Source organism: Mustelus asterias, chromosome 22 (assembly GCF_964213995.1).
Source record: "Mustelus asterias chromosome 22, sMusAst1.hap1.1, whole genome shotgun sequence".
Taxonomy (NCBI): Eukaryota; Metazoa; Chordata; class Chondrichthyes; order Carcharhiniformes; family Triakidae; genus Mustelus; species Mustelus asterias.
The window spans coordinates 10756559-10775371 of record NC_135822.1 but is presented as its reverse complement, the minus strand read 5'-3'; the positions used below and the strand labels follow the sequence as shown (position 1 = coordinate 10775371).

The window sequence follows — 18813 nt, the reverse complement described above, 5'->3', positions numbered from 1 at the left end:
ACTCCTGTTTGAATAATTTTTCAAATTACTAACTGGGTCTTCACACCAGTCATGAATTAGTTGCCTATCATCATTGAATGAGTCATTAGCTTTTCTCAAGGGCTTGCTAATACTTTGCCTTGGTGCCTGCGATGGTGGTTTGCCCAGACTAGGGTAGAGTAAAGGATCAGTAGCCAATAAGGTTAAACCGAGACTTCGCCTGATGCAGTTTTTCAACTCCACCACAGCCTTTTGGCTAAGATGAAGTGTTTGATCAAGTCCAAGATGGGGAGCAATGCCTCTTCCTGTCAGCTTGGATCCTGTTTGTCCCTCGCGTGGGGACCATGAATTGGATTTAATTTGAATTGGGCTTTTTGGTTGAAATAAAAGTACCAAAAGTATGCAAAAAGGTGTCATAGTTTGCAGGGGTCCAGAGGCTCCAGCTTGAGCTCCATCAGCATGTCGTTGGGGTGGAAGAGAGAGAGACAGCAGTTCAACTGAAAAGCTGTATTAAGCCCTCCCAGTAAACTGAAAAGGATTGCTGGAGTTTATATCAGCATATGCCTCTACACTCATTATCAATTTTCAGGCTGTTACAGACATTGGTTTAAGAATGGAAGTACCACCTGCATCAGGTGCATAAATGGAACATTCACCGATTCCTCGAACAATCAGACTGAATGCATTAACTGTGAGTAAGCAAGCAGTGTATTGTTACATTCATGTGGGTAAAGTTTCACAACACTACAGTTTTGTTTGTACGCTAACAGCTGCCAATATGGGTTATCCGTTAAAGCCCTCTTCCAATTCCCCGCACAAAGTCTGATGTCTCCTTGAGACATACCCATTGCGAACACGTAAAACTTAAGTTGAGAGCGCAGTTTCTACAGTGGGTAGATCACTATGTTTCTAAGCAGGAGACAGAGTTGGGTTTTTTTTCCAATCTCAAGATGTTTTGGACTGACTGGGTACGTTTTACTAGTTGTGCTGGTCACCAAGGGAATCAATTTGAAGTTGTAAAAAAGTAACTGGACAAATTTGCGGGACAAGACCTGACTTGCACAGAATTGGGAGTTGTATTTTCATCTTCTAAGGAGCAGTCGACAAGAAACTCGTGTCTCAGGTTTCTGCTGTGGCTGGCAGCCAGGTTCAGGGTGTAAGTTAAATTTAAAAGCATGTCATTAAAAGTTTACATTCATTCTGAATTCAGTGTAAGGCCATGAACCAAGTAGATGGTAGGTGTTGTTTAAAATATAATATGAGCTTTGACATTTGAAAGGGTGCAGTTACCTGTATCCCAATGTAAATCTGCTGGGCCCAATTAACATTTAATGGAAATGAGAAATAAGAGTGGGAAGTGCATACTTTTTGGCAGAGAAAGATCAGCAATGTTTCCTCAAATTGCATGTCTCTCTCTCTCGAAGTTCTAATTACTGAAGTTCCAACGTTTCATGGTTTCTGCTTGTCCCAAAGTTTCCAGTTCAATGCTGGCGTTCAGTCTATTCCATTAGTATTCATGTACTATGATGTACTTCATTATTCTGAAGACATTACTTGGCGTCCACAGCACAGAAACAGACCATTTGGGCCAAAGCCATCAATGCTAAAGTTCGTACTTGACATGTGCTTCCTCGCACCTTCTATTCCGTTCTCCTTCCCGCTTACCTGATTTTCCCTTTTTAAATGGCAGATTGTGAGAATTTTGCTTTGATTTGCACTTATTAATTCTACATTTAATTTATAATTCTATTTTTACAACACAGTGCAAAATGAAAATGCTGCAACTTCCTAAGGGAGACTTGTTCATTTCATTGTTTGGATGTCATTAGTATTGTGTGAATCTCAGACTCATTAGCTTTCCTGTTACAGCACGTTCCAGCAGTGAAGAGAAAGTGGCAAATGGCAGCACTGTGGGCCCAACCATCCTTAAAATTGGTAAGAATGTCAATCGAGGAAAGCATAGAGATGCCATGAAGCTTCTAGCCATTAAGTAACATAATTTACTCTTCACAACACAGTAAGTGATTCTCTATCTCTCTCATCTCTTTTTTTATGAAGGAGGGCCAGGAATAGCTGCCTCATTATGTCTGGGAACACTATTTATCAGTTCATTCTTCATTCTGTCTGTGGCTGCATTTTTCTACCTCAAGCGATCCAAGAAACTCCCACATTTGTTTTACCAACGAAACAAAGGTGAAGACTTCATTTGTAATGGTTTGTTTGTGGTTGCCAAGAGTGTTGCTCTAGACTTTGATATTTTTGATTTGATTTCTTATTGTCACATGTATTGGGATGCAGTGAAAAGTATTGTTTCTTGCGCGCTATACAGACAAAGCATACCGTTCATTGAGGACATAGGGGAGAAGGAAAGGATAGGGTGCAGAATATAGTGTTGCAGTTACAGATGGGGTAAAGAGAAAGATCAACTTAATATATGGTCGGACCATATATTAAGGGTCGGCACGGCAGCACAGTGGTTAGCACGGCTGCCTCACAGTGCCAGGGACCAGGGTTCAACTACGGCCTCAGGTTACTATCTTTGTGGAATTTGCACATTCTCCCCGTATCTGCGTGGGTTTCCTCCGGATGCTCCAGTTTCCTCCCACAGTCCAAAGAAGTGCAGGTTAGGTGGACTGACCATGCCAAATTGCTCCTCAGGGCCCAATATTAACATTTTCATTCTAAGTGCTGAATCTGGGCGTAATGCAGATCCGACTTAGAAATCTGCTTTCAGGCGTCCCCATACGCACTCAGCCTGAAAAAAAAATCGCCAGTCCCATTCGCACTGCGGGCGGGGCTTAGCGTGCCCGAAACGATCGGAGCTCTGAACTGCGCATGCACAGTTAGAAAAAAATTTGAAAAAGCGCGCCGGTGTCAGAAAAGCAGGAGTGATGGTCCCCACACACATCGATACCGCCTTATCCACCCTCCCCCACTACCCACACACATCGCTGTCCCCCTTATCCACCCCCACACTACCCACACACATCGCTGTCCGCCTTATCCACCCCCCGTGCTACCCAGACCCGCAGAGTGGCAGCGGACCCCCCTGCCTCTCCCCGCCCCCCCCACCAGAGATCCATCTGACCCCCCACCCCACCAGAGATCCATCTGCCCCCCCCACTACCAGTGAGCAATCGGGCCTCCCCCCTCACCAGAGGTACATCTTACCCGCCTCCCTCCTTCCTCCCCACCCCAGACAACAATCTGGCCTCACACATTCTCTCTTCCCCCCCCCCCCCCCCCCAGAGAATGGTCTGACCTCACCACCCCCGAGGAACATATGATCCGCTGCCTCCTCCCCCCTCCAGACAATGATCGGCCCTCTTCCCCCCCCCCCCCCCCCCACCAGAGATGCATCTGACCCGCTTTCCTCCTCCTCCCCAACACCCCCTCCCCCCCAACCAGACAACGATCTGGCCTCACTCCCCTCCCCCCAGCCCCCCTCTCCCAACCAGAGAATGATCTGACCTGCCTCCCCCCCACCACTGATCTGAGTCAGAGAGCCGTTGGAAGCTCTGAACGCACTCAGCAGCTGGAGCGCCCGATTCAGATTTTTATTTAGCAGGTCCATTACGGCGCGGTTCCGGATTGGCAAACGCGGTGGTAAAGGGGGAAATGCTGATAAAGTTGGGCGGGCAGTTCATTAATTCAATTTAAATGCATGCAAATGCATTTAAATCGCCGTTGCGTCCGTTTTGGGCGTGAAGCGGATCGCCGCCATTCCTGGGTTTCGGTAAAGTGGCAATCTGCACGGACGCGGGCGTGGATCGCATTAATGGCCTCGCACCCGACTTTACCACATTGGCGCGACGCAATGGTAAAATCGGGCCCTTAGTGTCAGGGGGATTAGCTCGGGTAAATGCATGGGATTATGGGGATAGGGCTTGGGTGGGATTGTGGTCGGTGCAGACTCGATGGGCCGAATGGCCTCCTTCACTGTAGGATTCTATGATTCATTCAAACAAGATTGTACAGTTTGGAAGTTAAAATTATATTCTTCATTCCTACACAGTAACTTCATTGCAACGTTAATGTAAGTCTACTTGTGACATTAATAAATCAACTTTAAACTCCTTCACTTGGGTTTCCTTTCTCCACGTTCCCAGGAAGGACAAATAGTGACTGTTCAATACTGGGCTCATCTCACTATGTAAACTAAAACTGCTCTCATCTTGCTCGTACACAGATGCCGTCAGACCTGCTGAGATTTTCCAGCATCTTCTGTTTTTGTTTCTGATTCCAGCATCCGCAGTATTTTGCTTTGGTCATCTAGCTCATTTTGGATTGATATTCCACCCCCCCCCCCCCCCCAACACCCTCCCCCTCCCCCCCCCCCCCCCCAACACCCTCCCCCCCCCCCCCCCAACACCCTCCCCCCCCCCCCCAACACCCTCCCCCCCCCCCCAACACCCTCCCCCCCCCCCCAACACCCTCCCCCCCCCCCCAACACCCTCCCCCCCCCCCCCCCAACACCCTCCCCCCCCCCAACACCCTCCCCCCCCCCCCCAACACCCCCCCCCCCCCACACCCTCCCCCCCCCCCCCAACACCCTCCCCCCCCCCCCCCAACACCCTCCCCCCCCCCCCCAACACCCTCCCCTCCATCCCCCAACACCCTCCCCTCCCCCCCCCAACACCCTCCCCTCCCCTCCCCCCCCAACACCCTCCCCTCCCCCCCCCCAACACCCTCCCCTCCCCCCCCCCCAACACCCTCCCCTCCCCCCCCCCCCAACACCCTCCCCTCCCCCCCCCCAACAACCCCCCCCAACACCCTCCCCCCCCCCCAACACCCTCCCCCCCCCCCCCAACACCCTCCCCCCCCCCCCAACACCCTCCCCCCCCCCCCCCCAACACCCTCCCCTCCCCCCCCCAACACCCTCCCCTCCCCTCCCCCCCCCCCCAACACCCTCCCCTCCCCTCCCCCCCCCCCCAACACCCTCCCCTCCCCTCCCCCCCCAACACCCTCCCCTCCCCCCCCCCCCCCAACACCCTCCCCTCCCCCCCCCCCCCAACACCCTCCCCCCCCCCCCCCCCCAACACCCTCCCCCCCCCCCCCCCCCAACACCCACCCCTCCCCCCCCAACACCTCCCCCCCCAACACCCCCCCCCCCAACACCCTCCCCCCCCCCCCCCCCCCACTCGTGATGAAGGGGCAATGCTCCAAAAAGCTTGCGATTCCCACTGAACCTGTTGGACTTTAACCTGGTGTTGTGAGACTTCTTGCTGTCATAAGAATGTGATTGATTAGCACCATAGATAACAAACGCTGAGGTTTATGTTACACCTACCAGGTTGAACTAATGATTTTTGGAAGTGATGCCAACAGATAAGTCCATTTGCACTCCTAAGGAAAGTTGATTTTGACACACTCCTTTTTAAATGAACATGCAGAGCTCTGCGTACCTGAACCTCTTGGCAGCGGGTGAATTTTCAGATGTCAAAGATTCAATGACTTATGGAATGATGCAGCACAGACGGAGGCCATTTGGCCCTTGCCTGGTACTGCTTCTTTAGTAGAGCTATCCAATTAGTTCCACTTCCCTGGTCTTTCCCCATAACCTTCTTTCTTAAAGTGAAAACATTATTTATCTTTTTCACTTTTAGTTGCGGGTGAATCTGCTTCAACCATCCTTTTCAGGTAGTGCATTGCAGATCACAACAACTCACTATGATCTTTTTAAAGGGTTTCCTCATGTGACCTCTGGTCTTTTAGCCAACCAGATTTAAATCTGCATCTTCTGCCACTGGTAACCGTTTCTCCTTGCTTACTCTTGCAAAATCATGAACGGTTTTGAACATCTCTATCCCATTTCCTCTTGACCTTGCACACAATGCCATCTTCTCCAGTCCCTCAGCCCTTGTGCCATTCCATGTTCTAGTAAATCCTTTCCAAGACTTTGGCATCTGTCCTCAAATGTTGAACACAATACACAGGCTGAGGTCTAGTTTTTAATGACAGTCGAGCTCTTTCCCAATTTTAGGAATTCACAGCAGTACAATGGGTTAGCTGGGCTATTTTCAAACATGGTTGGACTTTAACCTGGTGTTGTTAGACTTCTTACTATTTTCAAACCTCAGTTTAAAAAAGTTTGTTACATCCCCCCAATTGCTCAACCAGCTTATTCATTGAGTAGCTAAATTTTACAGAGCAGAAGGATCAAAGTTTAGCTTCCAGTCTGTACCGTGGTTTTGGCCAGGACAGTAATGTATTTACATTATAAATTGACCTTACTCCATGAAGTGCTGTGTGTGGATATAGTAGCACCATGCAGTTGGCACTGCCAACCAGTCTGCAATATGTGTTTTATTACTAATGTGACTCTTATTGTTTTTCAGCTTCTATACTACAGCCAAGTGAAATGGTAAGTGAAACCTTAATGTTTCTATCATGAAGCCCTTTGGGATGTTTTACCATGTAAATGCAAGTTGTTGTTATACGTGGATGTTTGCAGTGGAAAATCATTGATCTGCGTTATTGAGCACGGTTTTCTTGCCCCCGGTTGCTTTTAGTAGGAATGCTAACTATCATCTCTGAGATTATTTTGATAAGTAAACCATCACCAGTTATCATCTGGTTATAGATAACCAAAGCAGGTCAAAAAAAAATTAAACCCCTGTAAAGACAACATCTGTAAAAAGAGTTGACAGGTTCAATTTCAGTTGTAGGATTTTATTTCCAGCATTTGTGATTTTAATTCTTTTTAATTACCTACCTGCTTTTTACCATGATTTCAATGGTTTATATACTTGTCATGTTATAGATCTTTTAGAGGTTTATAAAATAATGAGGGGCATATCAGCGAGATAGTCAACATCTTTCCCCGAAAGTAGGGGAGTCTAAAACTAGAGGGCATAGGTTTAAGGTGAGAGGGGAGAGATACAAAAGGATCCAGAGAGACAATTTTTTCATACAGAGGGTGGTGAGTGTCTGGAACAAGCTGCCAGGGGTAGTAGTAGAGACTGGTACAATTTTGTCTTTTAAAAAGCATTTAGACAGTTACATGAGTAAGATGGGCAGAGAGGGAGATGGGCCAAACGCGGGCAATTGGGACTAGCTTAGGGGTTTAAAAAAAAGGGCGGCATGGACAAGTTGGGCCGAAGGGCCTGTTTCCATGCTGTAAACCTCTATGACTATGTTGACCATCAGTCACTCATTATGAAAAGAAATATTGGCTGCCAATTTTATATCCCATCACGTCTACCAGCACTAGTTTTCAGCTCTGTTGAAGTTGAATATTAACTGCCCTCCCTACTGTATACACATCTAAGCAATAAATGAAGGATAAAGAGATGTGGGAAAAGTTGGGCAGGCCCATAGAGTTGGCAACCAGCTCAAGTGACACCAACACTGACCTGTTTCTATGTTGTAATTTCATAATGCTTCATGTTTAGTGGGATAGGCTCAAATCAGGAACCCGTCATTTCCCTTCTGTTCGTGTGGAGGTCTGTGCTTAGTGCAGAAGGAGGCCAATCGGCCCATCAAGTCTGCACCAACAACAATCCCACTCAGGCCCGATCCCTGTAACCCAATATATTGACCCTGCTGACAATGGACAATTTATCATGGCCAATCCACCTAACTCGCACATCTTTGGACTGTGGGAGGAAACCTGAGTGCCCGGAAGAAACTCATGCAGACACGGGGAGAATGAACAAACTCCATACAGACGGTGAGCCAAGGCTGGAATTGAACCCGGGTCTCTGGCGCTGTGAGCCAACAGTGCTAACCACTGTGCCACCGTGTTGCACCATGCCACCCCTTGTTTGTGTGCTATGTGAAATTATGATCTGAAAGGACAGGAAGCAGAGTCAATAACTTTTTTTAAAAAGGGGAATTGGAAAAGGGGGAGCTATACAGGTTAACGGGGATACAGCAGTGGAGTTGGACTAATTGGGTGACTAATGGAGTTTGCACATTCTCCTCGTGTCTGTGTGGATTTCCTCCAGGAGCTTTGGTTTCCGCAAACAGTCCCAAGATGTGCAGGTTAGGTGGATTGGCTGTGCTAAATTGCCCCTTAGTGTCTAAAGATGTGTAGGTTAGGGGGATCAATGTGTGGGGTTATGGGGACAGAGCAGGGGCTGGGCCTGGGTGGGATGCTCTGTTGGAGAGTCAGTGCTGACTTGATAGACCAAATAGCCTCTTTCTGCCACTGTAGGGATTTTATGATTCATCTTTACGGAACGATGCAACACAACATTGTAAATGTGCAGGGTGACTTGGTATTCTACCTGATCAGGAGTTTGTGCCAATTGTAATGGATATAATGGAGTTTAGAATTGGTTTAGTCAGCTGCCTTTATTTGATCTGCTTGACAGCTCTCAGCAATTTATGTGTAAATGCTATAGAACGTTTTCTCAGTAATTCATGCTATCATCAGTCCCTTTTTAATTCACTGGTAATGTCATCTTGAGGTAATTCTAACCAGTGGCATTAATGTGACTTAAGTTCTTCTTCAATTGTTTTACAGGTAGAAATGATGAGGAGCCCCGTTAGGTCAGGTAATGGACATGAATTTGACAGATGGGGACAGGTTATTTCAGGCATGTATGCAAATATGAGGGGTGGGGTGCCAGGAGGTGAGGTTTAACGTACCGTATAATATTAACTGCTTTTGTAATCTTGTGTGCTTGTCAAGTGCATGATAATCAACCTCGTGTTCATAAAGCGTGGCTTCATAAATCTCTTTCCAATCGTGGGCTCCCCCACCTCTCCTCTAGCTCACTGATAGAGAATTGCTCTGATTGCTGTGTGTCGTAATCTAACTGCATTCAGCAAGAACAATTTGGAGCTATGGGCGGCATAGTGGCACAGCAGTTAGCACTGTTGCCTCACGGCGCCAGGGACCCGGGTTCAATTCCGGCCTCGGTTCACTGTCGGTGTGGAGTTTGCACGTTCTCCCTGGATTTCCTCCGGGTGCTCCGGTTTCCTCCCACAGTCCAAAGATGTGCAGGTTAGGTTGATTGGCTGTGGTAAATTGATCCTTAGTGTCAGGGGATTAGCAGGGTAAAAAGCAGGGTTATGGGAATAGGGTCTGAGTGGGATTGTGGTTGGTGCAGACTCGATGGGCCAAAGGCCCTCCTTCTGCACTGTAGGGATTCTATGATTCTTTGCTACACACACCAACCACTCTAACCCAGCCCCTTTAGTTGGGTGCATGGCTATTTCTTAATGGAAGCTACTTTGTTTATGGCTTTGCTTCCATCAATTTCATTGCCTTTTGGCTAAGATCAAGTAGTCTCTATTCTTATCAGCTTAATATTTGTTTCCATCTGTTTCTTCTCTTGCATCCATTTCATTCAAAAGTTTTAAATGATTGGCTGGCAAAACTTAATTTACAAAATGTAAGTACTCCTTCTCAGCCACTTCTGTGCAGTTGATTCCCTGTTACAGATGGATTCCCGGTTACAGATTCCCTGTTAGTTTCTACATGGGTAGGGATCTCCTGTGATGACTCGCTACCCTTAAACCAACACTATCTCGCCACAAGTGGCTCTTGGGCCACATACTACATAGTAGCATGCAGAAAGTTCATCCATTCTATTAATGCTGTTCAGGGAATTTCATAGTGAGGCCATGCTTGAGCTTTCACCCTTCCTCCCGCTACCCCCAGGAATCCCTAGCTTCCGCCGCTTTGTTTCAGGTTCATCTTCCACAGTTCAGCTGAGGTCCCTCTATTCCCATTCCCTCCCCCCAAATGTTACCAAAGTTCGGGAATACTTCCCTCCTTGATGTTACTAAAAGTTCGGATCTCCCATGCAACAACACCCTGTTACAAAACGACGCATGCTCAGGTTGCTAGTGAGCGATGTCACGGGTGATCTGCGAATGATCAAGGTCTGTAACGAAGCGGGATGAATTTTCATTGATAGCAGCCAGGAGATCCCATGCATTTGTGTAGCCTTGCAGCAACTCCTGACAACAGTGGTATTTTTATGGTCCTATTAAGATTTGTGGGCATATTTAGAAGGTGTAACACTCATCCATAACTCTTAATGAGTGATTGGCAAGATGTCAATTATTTGATCAGAAATTGCAATGGAAGGAAGTATTATATTGAGCACATTAATTACCCTGGTCCTCCAGGAGCTTGTAGTTCCAATTCCAATATGGAATGCCGCTTTTACATGAAGCTGGAGAATCTGATACCTGTAGCAAGTGCTGAACTGATTATATCTCAGATGCACAACTGCTGCAGTATGTTTGCTTTTGTTCTGAATTTCCCCCCTTTGCCCTGCAGAGGAGGTCACAGTGCTTACCCCAATATCTGAGGGAAGGTCCATATCAGCCAGCAACGTAGAAGCTGCATTGCTGATCCTGTATGGTTACCTGTTCAGGGGAAAGACAAAATGGCAGCCTCACTTCCTCTGTGGTGTCAAATCATCTCATAAAGAATGTATGCAGGGCAATTAAGCCATATGCTCTGTCTCCTTCATCTCCCCTTAGTTGAAGGGTCAGCCACGAGGGGTTGGGGGGAGGTGAGGAAAATCGTTTTTACACAGAGGGTGGTGACGGTCTGGAATGTGCTGCCTGGGAGGGTGGTAGAGGTGAGTTACCTCACAAAGTACTTGGATGAGCACTTGGCACAACGTAACATTCAAGGCTCTGGGCCAAGTGCTGGTAAATGTGATTAGGTGGGAGGTGTCAGTGCAGACTCAATGGGCCGAAGGGCTTATTCTGCACTTGTTGAGGAATTAACCAGACGATGCACGGTGAGTACTCAAATCCTTTAAGCTTTTATTACCTGCGAGCAGGGAGAGCAGACACAGTAAATTTCACAATGGTATTCTGTCGATTCATACAGAAAATGTAACAGTTATAGTTCACCATATCTTGCTCTTTGGAATTTTGTTATTGAAAGGATCTTATTTTCATCTTGTGGCCAAGGCTGGGAACACAGTGTTTATGAAACTAACACAAGGTTTAGATTAGCTCCGTACTCAGGTTAAGCAAGTGCTGGCCTCATTGAAGGCCTTATTTGCTAATAAGCATTTTCCATTACTTGACAGAGTTGTTTGTCATAACTTAATTTCCACAATTGTTGTAACTTTATTTTTCCATACCAGCGCCTGCTGTTTTTAACTGCTTTTAACTATAATTTCACAAGTTCCAGCAATCTCATGGTGCTTTATTTGAAGCGAGCATCTTTAATCTTGCAGAACATAGTGAATTAAATATTGGGCCATAGCTGGAATTACAACTTAATTTCCACACACTGTATGTTTCTATGATTTTCCAATGTTCTCCTGTTTGGCCTCCCATCTTTCATCCTCCATAAGTTTGAGCTCATCTATAGCTCTGCTTCTCACGCCCTGACTTGTGCTGTCTCTTTCATACAGTGTCCCCTCAAATGTTTTAATGAGCAGTACCTTTTCTTTGCATGGCTGACAACACATTATCTTAAAGGGGAACACATTCACTTAAAAGGGACAGCTTGTGTGTAGCCTGCACGGTTCCCTCCAGGCTGCTGCTGAATGGCTGCACTCCCCTGTTCCCATCGGCCTGGTAGCCAGCCCAGTGACATCTTGAATTTAGAATTCTTGCCTTCATGTTTCAAATCCTTCCATTACTTTTTTGCTTCCCTGCCTCTGTAACCATCAAGAATTCTTCTACATTCTTCCAACTCTAACCTTCACCCAGTCATAACAGCCAGGCATCGGCCGTCTGTCTCTGAAGTTTTGGAATTTCCACACTAAACCTCTCCACCGCTGCTTCCTTTTAAGGTTCTGCTTAAAACCTACTTCTGACCAAGCTTTTGGTCACCTGTCCTTTTGACTCTTTTGTCTGATTACACTCATGGGTAGCACCTTGGGACGTTTTGCTATAGAATACATAGAAACCCTACAGTGCAGAAAGAGGCCATATGTTGAAGACATGACACAAGTTATTGTTTCATTTCAGTGTTCCACGAGAAAAAGAATGAGGTCCTTGCACTAAATTTGAGGTTTGCTGCGACTTAAAATGGAAACGGAGATTGAGGTTATATTGCCTCTGGTTGCACAGAGCTGACAATTTGCACTCGCGTGATTGCCATGTTAATCTGCTGAACCAAGACCCCTTGATAAAATGAATGACTGGCACGTTGCTCCTTCCCGTTGTCTAATTTGTTCACTTTTCTGCCTCTTGTGTTTCAGTGCGAAAGCAAAGATATTCAAGAAGAGAAAGACTCTCTGTGTCTGCAGCTTCCTTTGCATCCAGTGCCATAAGCGACGTATGATCCTGTCCCGTCTACTGTGCATGCTCAAGAAATGGTATTGTTTTGATTTGTGCATTGCACGGATTCCCTCCCCCTGGATAATATCATTCTGCTACATTGCCTGTGATGAGGGCCACGTTCCAGGTCACTGGTTTCATTGACACACTACTGGAGCTGCAAACTGCAGCAAACCTGTACAAGCAGGTTCTCTCCCCACTGTCTAGCGTGGCCTGTTCATTATCGCTGGGCTTTTCTGTAGAGCCAGAAGTGACATGATGGTGAAATCAAAGGTTGATATGTAACTGAGAAAGCAGCATTATTTATTTCCCAGGTGGAAACACTGTCCAGCTGTTAGCCAAGAGAGACTAGCCCGGTTACTAAACTTCACCTGGACTCTTTCTAACACATCCACCTTCAAATACTGCCAAAATTTAGAAGAGAGTTTTCATTTCCCCTCGTCCCCTGGAGGTGCTGGCGATTTCTTCGATAAAATTCCATAAGTACTGACACCTCCAGTGCTTATTCTTAAGGTGCTGAACTTGGGTCGTACCAAATCCTGGCTGAAAGCCTCCATCCGTGCTGGCGGCTGGGATTCTCCTGTGTTGCTGAAAGTGAACGGAGCTTGGGCTAGAATGGTGAATTCTCCATCCTCACTTAGAGTGGGGCAGGCATGGACAAGGGGTCGGAGAATGCCGCCCTCTATTTTTGTCTGTGGATTTAATGCAGCTGATCTTCTCCTCACCTGATGCTCGTAAGCACAATTTTTCACTGTGCCAAATGTTATCTCCATTGAGGTTTCCGAATCAGAACACATCTGGCATCCTGGTTTGTACGATTTTTATTTCATACTGGATTATGTCCCTGCAGATAACTGGAGATGTGCTTTTGAATTGGTCATGAAATGCAGCACAAATCACAAGTAATAGTATTCTTGTTCAAGTGAGAGAAGCTGTTGAGTTGCCCTTTTCACATTGTAGCGGACGCATCTGCAGCCTATATCTTAACATTCACGGGGATCCTTTGGTGGGGGAGATGGTGCAAAAGTTCACATGCGTTTGACACACTTTGTCCGCCCTACTGCAAAAGTTGTAATGTGTCGACCTGATTCTGTTAGTAGCACTGCCGCCTCTTGGTAGAAGTTAAACGGAACCCCAATCCAAGACCTTGGCTTCAGGAGCAAGTGCTTGCATTGTTAAAGAGAAATCAGCCATCCAGTCCAATTCTAAACCAAGATTCTGCCTGGTGCGTTGGGCTTTAGGTCAAAATTACAGTTACCTTACACCCAGCCTGAGTGGGAGGGGGGGGGGTGGGGTGGTGTGCGCGCGATGACTTGTCTGTCCCTTTGGGTACTTTAACCATTGCAGCCCATCAGCAGGCCAACTGAGACCTCTAAGTGGCCACTTAAGGGCCTTCTCCTGCTGCTGCTGGAGGTTTACCCACGCAGGAGAGGCCAAAGCCCTGTCTCAAGCCTGCCACCTAAGACCTGGTGAGCCTTGGTGTCAGCCTGGGCCTGCGTTGCAATCTCATCTTTCCAACCATGCCCTCTGGAGATGCATAATCTTATCATTTCTGTGAAAATGTTCAGGGAATAGTGTCTTGTCCTCATATATATATACCTTGCAATACCATTTCTTAGTTGTCTATCCTCTTAATCCGATGACATAGTACTTCATTACCCTTTCCTTCATTTGTCAGTGCTTTCATTACTTTTTAAACCTCGCCAAACCCACTTCACTACATTTTAAAAGTTTGCTATGAATGAAATAAATACCGTTGACAGTGAAAATGATAGCAAGCCAGATAACATGACTTTGATGATTCCTTTATCGAAATACAAAGATAAATACAACCCCTTGCAAAGAGTACACATGCAGGAAGCTGTAACCAACATTACGAAAAGCAAAAGATTCTGGACATTTATCTCATTGCTGTTTGTGGCAGTTTGCTGTTGCACAAAATTAGATCCTGCAGTTTCTACATTTGGACAATGCCAACACTTCATAAAAAGGAATTTTTGTTAGTTACAAAATGCAAATTCTTCTTGCTTCCAATGACCGAGAATTAACTGTTCAGAGTATAAGTGTTTGCGGACCATTACAATATCCATTTTGGTGTGTGTCCAACTGTTGGAAACAGAGCAAGGACAGCACCCAGAGATTCAGGTAACCAACTAAGGATTACAGAAGCTATGGGATGCAGCCATACAAATCAGTAAATGTTTCCTTTACTCGTTTTCTTATATGGGCAGCAGGGTGGTACACTGCTGCTTCACCGCCAGGGACCTGGGTTTGATTTGATTCCCGGCTTGGGTCACTGTCTGTGCAGAGTCTGCACGTTGTCCCCGTGTCTGCGTGGGTTTCCTCCGGGTGCTATGGTTTCCTCCCACAGTCCGAAAGGCGTGCTGGTTAGGGTGCATTGGCCACGCTAAATTCTCCCTCGGTGTACCCGAACAGGCGCCAGAGTGTGGCGACTAGGGGATTTTCACAGTAACTTCATTGCAGTGTTAATGTCAGCCTACTTGTGACAATAATAAATAAACTTTACTTCTCCCAGTGCTGCTGACAAATGTATAAGGAGTGAATTAATAATCTGATGCGGTTCATTTTGAGAGACATCGATTCTCTTAGGATTAAACCACTGTGAATATGTTGGGAGAAGTTGGGGGCCAGAGGAGAGAAAGTCACACCCACATTTGTAGTGCAGTTGCTGTTCAACTGAGAATATCTTAATACTGTCCATTTTTCTAATAGTGAAATGACAATATTGGCAATAAGTTGTGATTTATTTGAAAGAGAGAAAACACAAGGATTTGATCTCCAAGTGCTATGCAAGAATGAATGTGAACCTTGTATTATACTGATTAAATGTGTTGCTTGCAACTAGCCAAATTGATTCAGTGTTAGCCGTTGCATGTTTTACTGCTGTCGTACAGCAAGATAGTTTCTTTGTTATTTGCCCTATCATTGTTTTATATTGATTTGAAAGCTGTTTTGTAATTGTTTTCAAATAAAAGGATTATTAACATTTACAGACATTTTCTTGTCTATGTAACTTCTGTACCAACTCCATCAGTCTGAGAAAATTGACTGAGTAGTTGCTATTCTCCTAGTCCCCACTGAGTGGTGCACTAGAGTTGAGTTTGGTTGATGGCCATCTTTTCTTCACATCCCTCTCCCATTGGTTGGGGGAAAATCGATTGCCAGGTCAAAGAGCTTTCCGCAGGAACCGTACCGCTGGTCTGCTGAGGGGCCTGTGTAAAATGGTTGGTAGGCTTCTTTCTAGGGCGGCACGGCGGCACAGTGGTTAGCACTGCTGCTTCACAGAGCCAGGGACCCAGGTTCAATTCCTGGCTTGGGTCACTGTCTATGCGGAGTCTGCACGTTCTCCCCATGTCTGCGTGGGTTTCCTCCGGGTGCTCCAGTTTCCTCCCACAGTCTGAAAGATGTGCTGGTTAGGGCGCATTGGCCGTGCTAAATTCTCCTTGTGTGTACCCGAACAGGTGATGGAGTGTGGTGACTGGAGGATTTTCACAGTAACTTCATTGCAGTGTTAATGTAAGCCGATTAATAAATAAAATTTTCTTTCCTGCATTGGTGTAGCAGTTGGCTGATCTCCATCTTAAATCCCTATGTCGGGCTTGGTCTAGTGATCTTTAATACCCCTACCCAATAAAAATCTGTCGTTCTTTAGTTGGACATTTTCAATTGATCCCCATTCCCTGAGCCTCTGCAGCTTTTTTAGGCTTTTTGACTCCAGTATTTTGAGTGCAAAGATGTGCGGGTTAACTTGATTGGCCATGTTAAATTGACCCTCGTGTCATGGGGATTAGTAGGGTAAATGTGTGGAGTTACGGGAACAGGGCCTGGGTGAGATGTGATCAGTGCAGATTCGATGGGTTGTACAGACTCAATGGCGCCCTTCTCTACTGTAGGGATTCTATGAGGAAGTGCTTCCTGATACTAGCGCTGGGCTACCTAGCACTCGTTTTAAGGTTATGCCCCTTTCTTATGGGACCCCTCATTTAAAGGGAGCACCTGGATGGTTGCAGGTTAAAATTTGGCTACAAAATTTGGCCCTTCGTGCGAGAAAAGTGAAAAGTTGAGGTGATGGACCGCAGTTGTTTGGTGGGGCCCACTCGCAGCACTTGTACCGACAAGCACTTTCTTTACCTCTGGGTAGAACACTCGGGGTTTGCTGGGGAAATCGTCACCACCACAGTCCTGCCTCCAGTTGCGACATCAAGGTACAGGCAGGAGAAACATCCATGATAAAACATCAAAATTAGGCAAGGTGGCCAGCAGGAAACAGAAACAGATTCTGCCCCACTAACCTCAGCATTTCCGCACTCGGCACAGGCTAGAATTTCTGTGCTTTCAACTGTGGGGTGGCACAGTGGTTAGCACTGCTGCCTCACAGCGCCAGGGACCCGGGTTTGATTCCCGGCTTGGGTCACTGTCTGTGTGGAATTTGCACGTTCTCCCCGTGTCTGCGTGGGTTTCCTCCGGGTGCTCTGATTTTCTCCCACAGTCCAAAGATGTGCGGGTTAGGTCGATTGGCCATGCTAAAAATGATTCTAGTGTCAGGGTGATTAGCAGGGTAAATGTGTGGGGTTACAGGAAGAGGACCTGGGAGGGATTGTAGTCGGTACAGACTTGATGAGCTGAATGGCTCCTTCTGCACTGTAGGGATTCTATGAATTAAATATAGTCTGTGTACTTGTGTTCAAGGACTCATTCATCCAAGACATTCATCGAAACACTCAACAATCTTCCTTGTTGTTGCACATGTGGAGTCCAGATCAGATGAAGCTCTGACGAAGGGTCATCCAGACTGGAAGCATTGGCCCTCTCCGCAGATGCTGTCAGACCTGCTGAGATTTTCTGTTTTTGTTTCCGATTCCAGTCTCGGCAGGATCTTGCTTTTATCAGATGAAGCCGGGTTAGAGGGTGGAGAAAATTGCGACATGACGTGCAGGTAGATTTCAGTTGAAGACACATTCTGTCCTTTGTTGATTCATATTGGCAATTAAAAATCACAGAATTGTTAGATTGTCGAAGGAGCCCACTCGGCCCATCGTATCTGCACTGCCTCTCTGAATGAGCAATTCACTTAGTGCCATTCTCCCACCTACCCCTTGTAACCCTGCACATTCTTCCTTTTTGGGTAACAATATAATTTCCTGTTGAATGCTTCGATTGAACCTGTGTGTGTGTCAGAATCAGAATAGGAACTGGAGTAGGCTGTTTGGCCCTTCAAGCCTGCTCTGACATGCAGTGAGATCACCTCTAATCATAGAATCCCTACAGTGCAGAAGGAAACCGTTCAGCACCAACGATAGTCCATCCAGGCCCTATTACCGTAACCCCACATGTTTGCCCTGCTAATACCCCTGACATTAAGGGGCCATTTAGCATGGCCAATCTACCTAACCCCGCACATCTTTGGACTGTAGGAGAAACCCATGCAGACACAGGGAGAACATGCTAACTCCACACAGACTGAGGCCGGAATTGAACCCGGGTCCCTGGTGCTGTGAAACAGCAGTGCTCACCGTACAATCTTCTGCCTCAACCTCACCTTTCCAGCCTATACACATATTCTGGGGTAGAGAATTCTAAAGAAATTTCTCCTCTGCTTTGTCTTGGCTGAGGTTTCTCATTGTCATTACATGTAAATCGACTACCTATCTGTAAATCGAGCTCAAACTATCACATCATCAGCTGAGTGATATTCCTGGGTGACAAAGGCAGAATGCCAAGGGGAGACGGGGGGCATTGACCCTTGCAGATTGTAGGAGGTCATTGGTCATTTTTTGACGTTGAACCTCCGTCCTTTTTGTCAAGCTGCTGGTACTGACCAGTGCTGCCACCACCTCCCAGCTGGGATTGCTACCTTGCTGGAGGGCCTCCTTCCAATCTGAGGGTAGATTGTTGCCCGTCTCTCCTTGGCCGCATCCAGTAATTGAGAGAGGGCCTCCACTGGGAATCTGGACACTGATTTTCTGGCTACCGTCCTGGTTTGAATGAGCGTCAGCGTTGTGGATCATTTAAATGCGGCGTCCCCTTGACTGAAGTGGTCAGATGAGCCTGAGACGGGCGGATCAGACACTTTGCACCTCAGGTGCGGGGGTGTTTTTCTCATGAGGAAATAATGTTTCTTTAAAGTGCCTAAAGATTGCAATTGGATCGCGCCACCAGTGTCAATGGGAATTATACCGATTTTCACACCGGATTGACGCCTTGGCTGGAATTTTCTGGCCATTCAGGCTGGCGGGATTCTCCGGTCCCGCTGCAGCGAATGGAGATTGTGCTGAGCGCTGTGGACGGAGAATGGACGGAGAAAGAACGGCCACAACAATGATCTAACAACAATAATGGCAATAGTGACTTTAAAATGGCTACTCTGGCTGAGAATGAAGCATGCTGGGAATTTTGGTCAACTTATAGATTAAAACCAGATGCAGGTCGTAAAGAGGCTCTGGTCTGGGAGCTGTGATCTGAAGCTTCCAGTGTTGGTCAGATCAGGGAAGTTGTTTACATTAACTGAGACATCGTGGCTCTGATTTTTAATGGCTGCAATGTGTGGTACATGATAAAATGAACTAAGCATCATGGCATCGTTCAAAAGTAGTTTCACTG

The 18813-nt window shown here is 46.6% G+C and overlaps 1 protein-coding gene across 2 annotated transcripts in view; it reads left to right on the top strand.

The window, feature by feature from the left end:
* The window catches only part of c22h1orf159 (chromosome 22 C1orf159 homolog), a 30833-nt gene extending 15625 nt beyond the window's left edge, over positions 1–15208 (top strand). For both annotated transcript variants that reach the window (XM_078238468.1, XM_078238469.1), the window contains exons 4-9: positions 569–670; positions 1849–1914; positions 2038–2172; positions 6318–6343; positions 8450–8480; positions 12114–15208. In XM_078238468.1, the coding sequence (XP_078094594.1) occupies positions 569–670; positions 1849–1914; positions 2038–2172; positions 6318–6343; positions 8450–8480; positions 12114–12196 (443 nt within the window). In that variant the 3' untranslated portion in view covers positions 12197–15208. The remainder of the gene's footprint in view (positions 1–568; positions 671–1848; positions 1915–2037; positions 2173–6317; positions 6344–8449; positions 8481–12113) is intronic.
* Positions 15209–18813: the final 3605 nt, after the last annotated feature.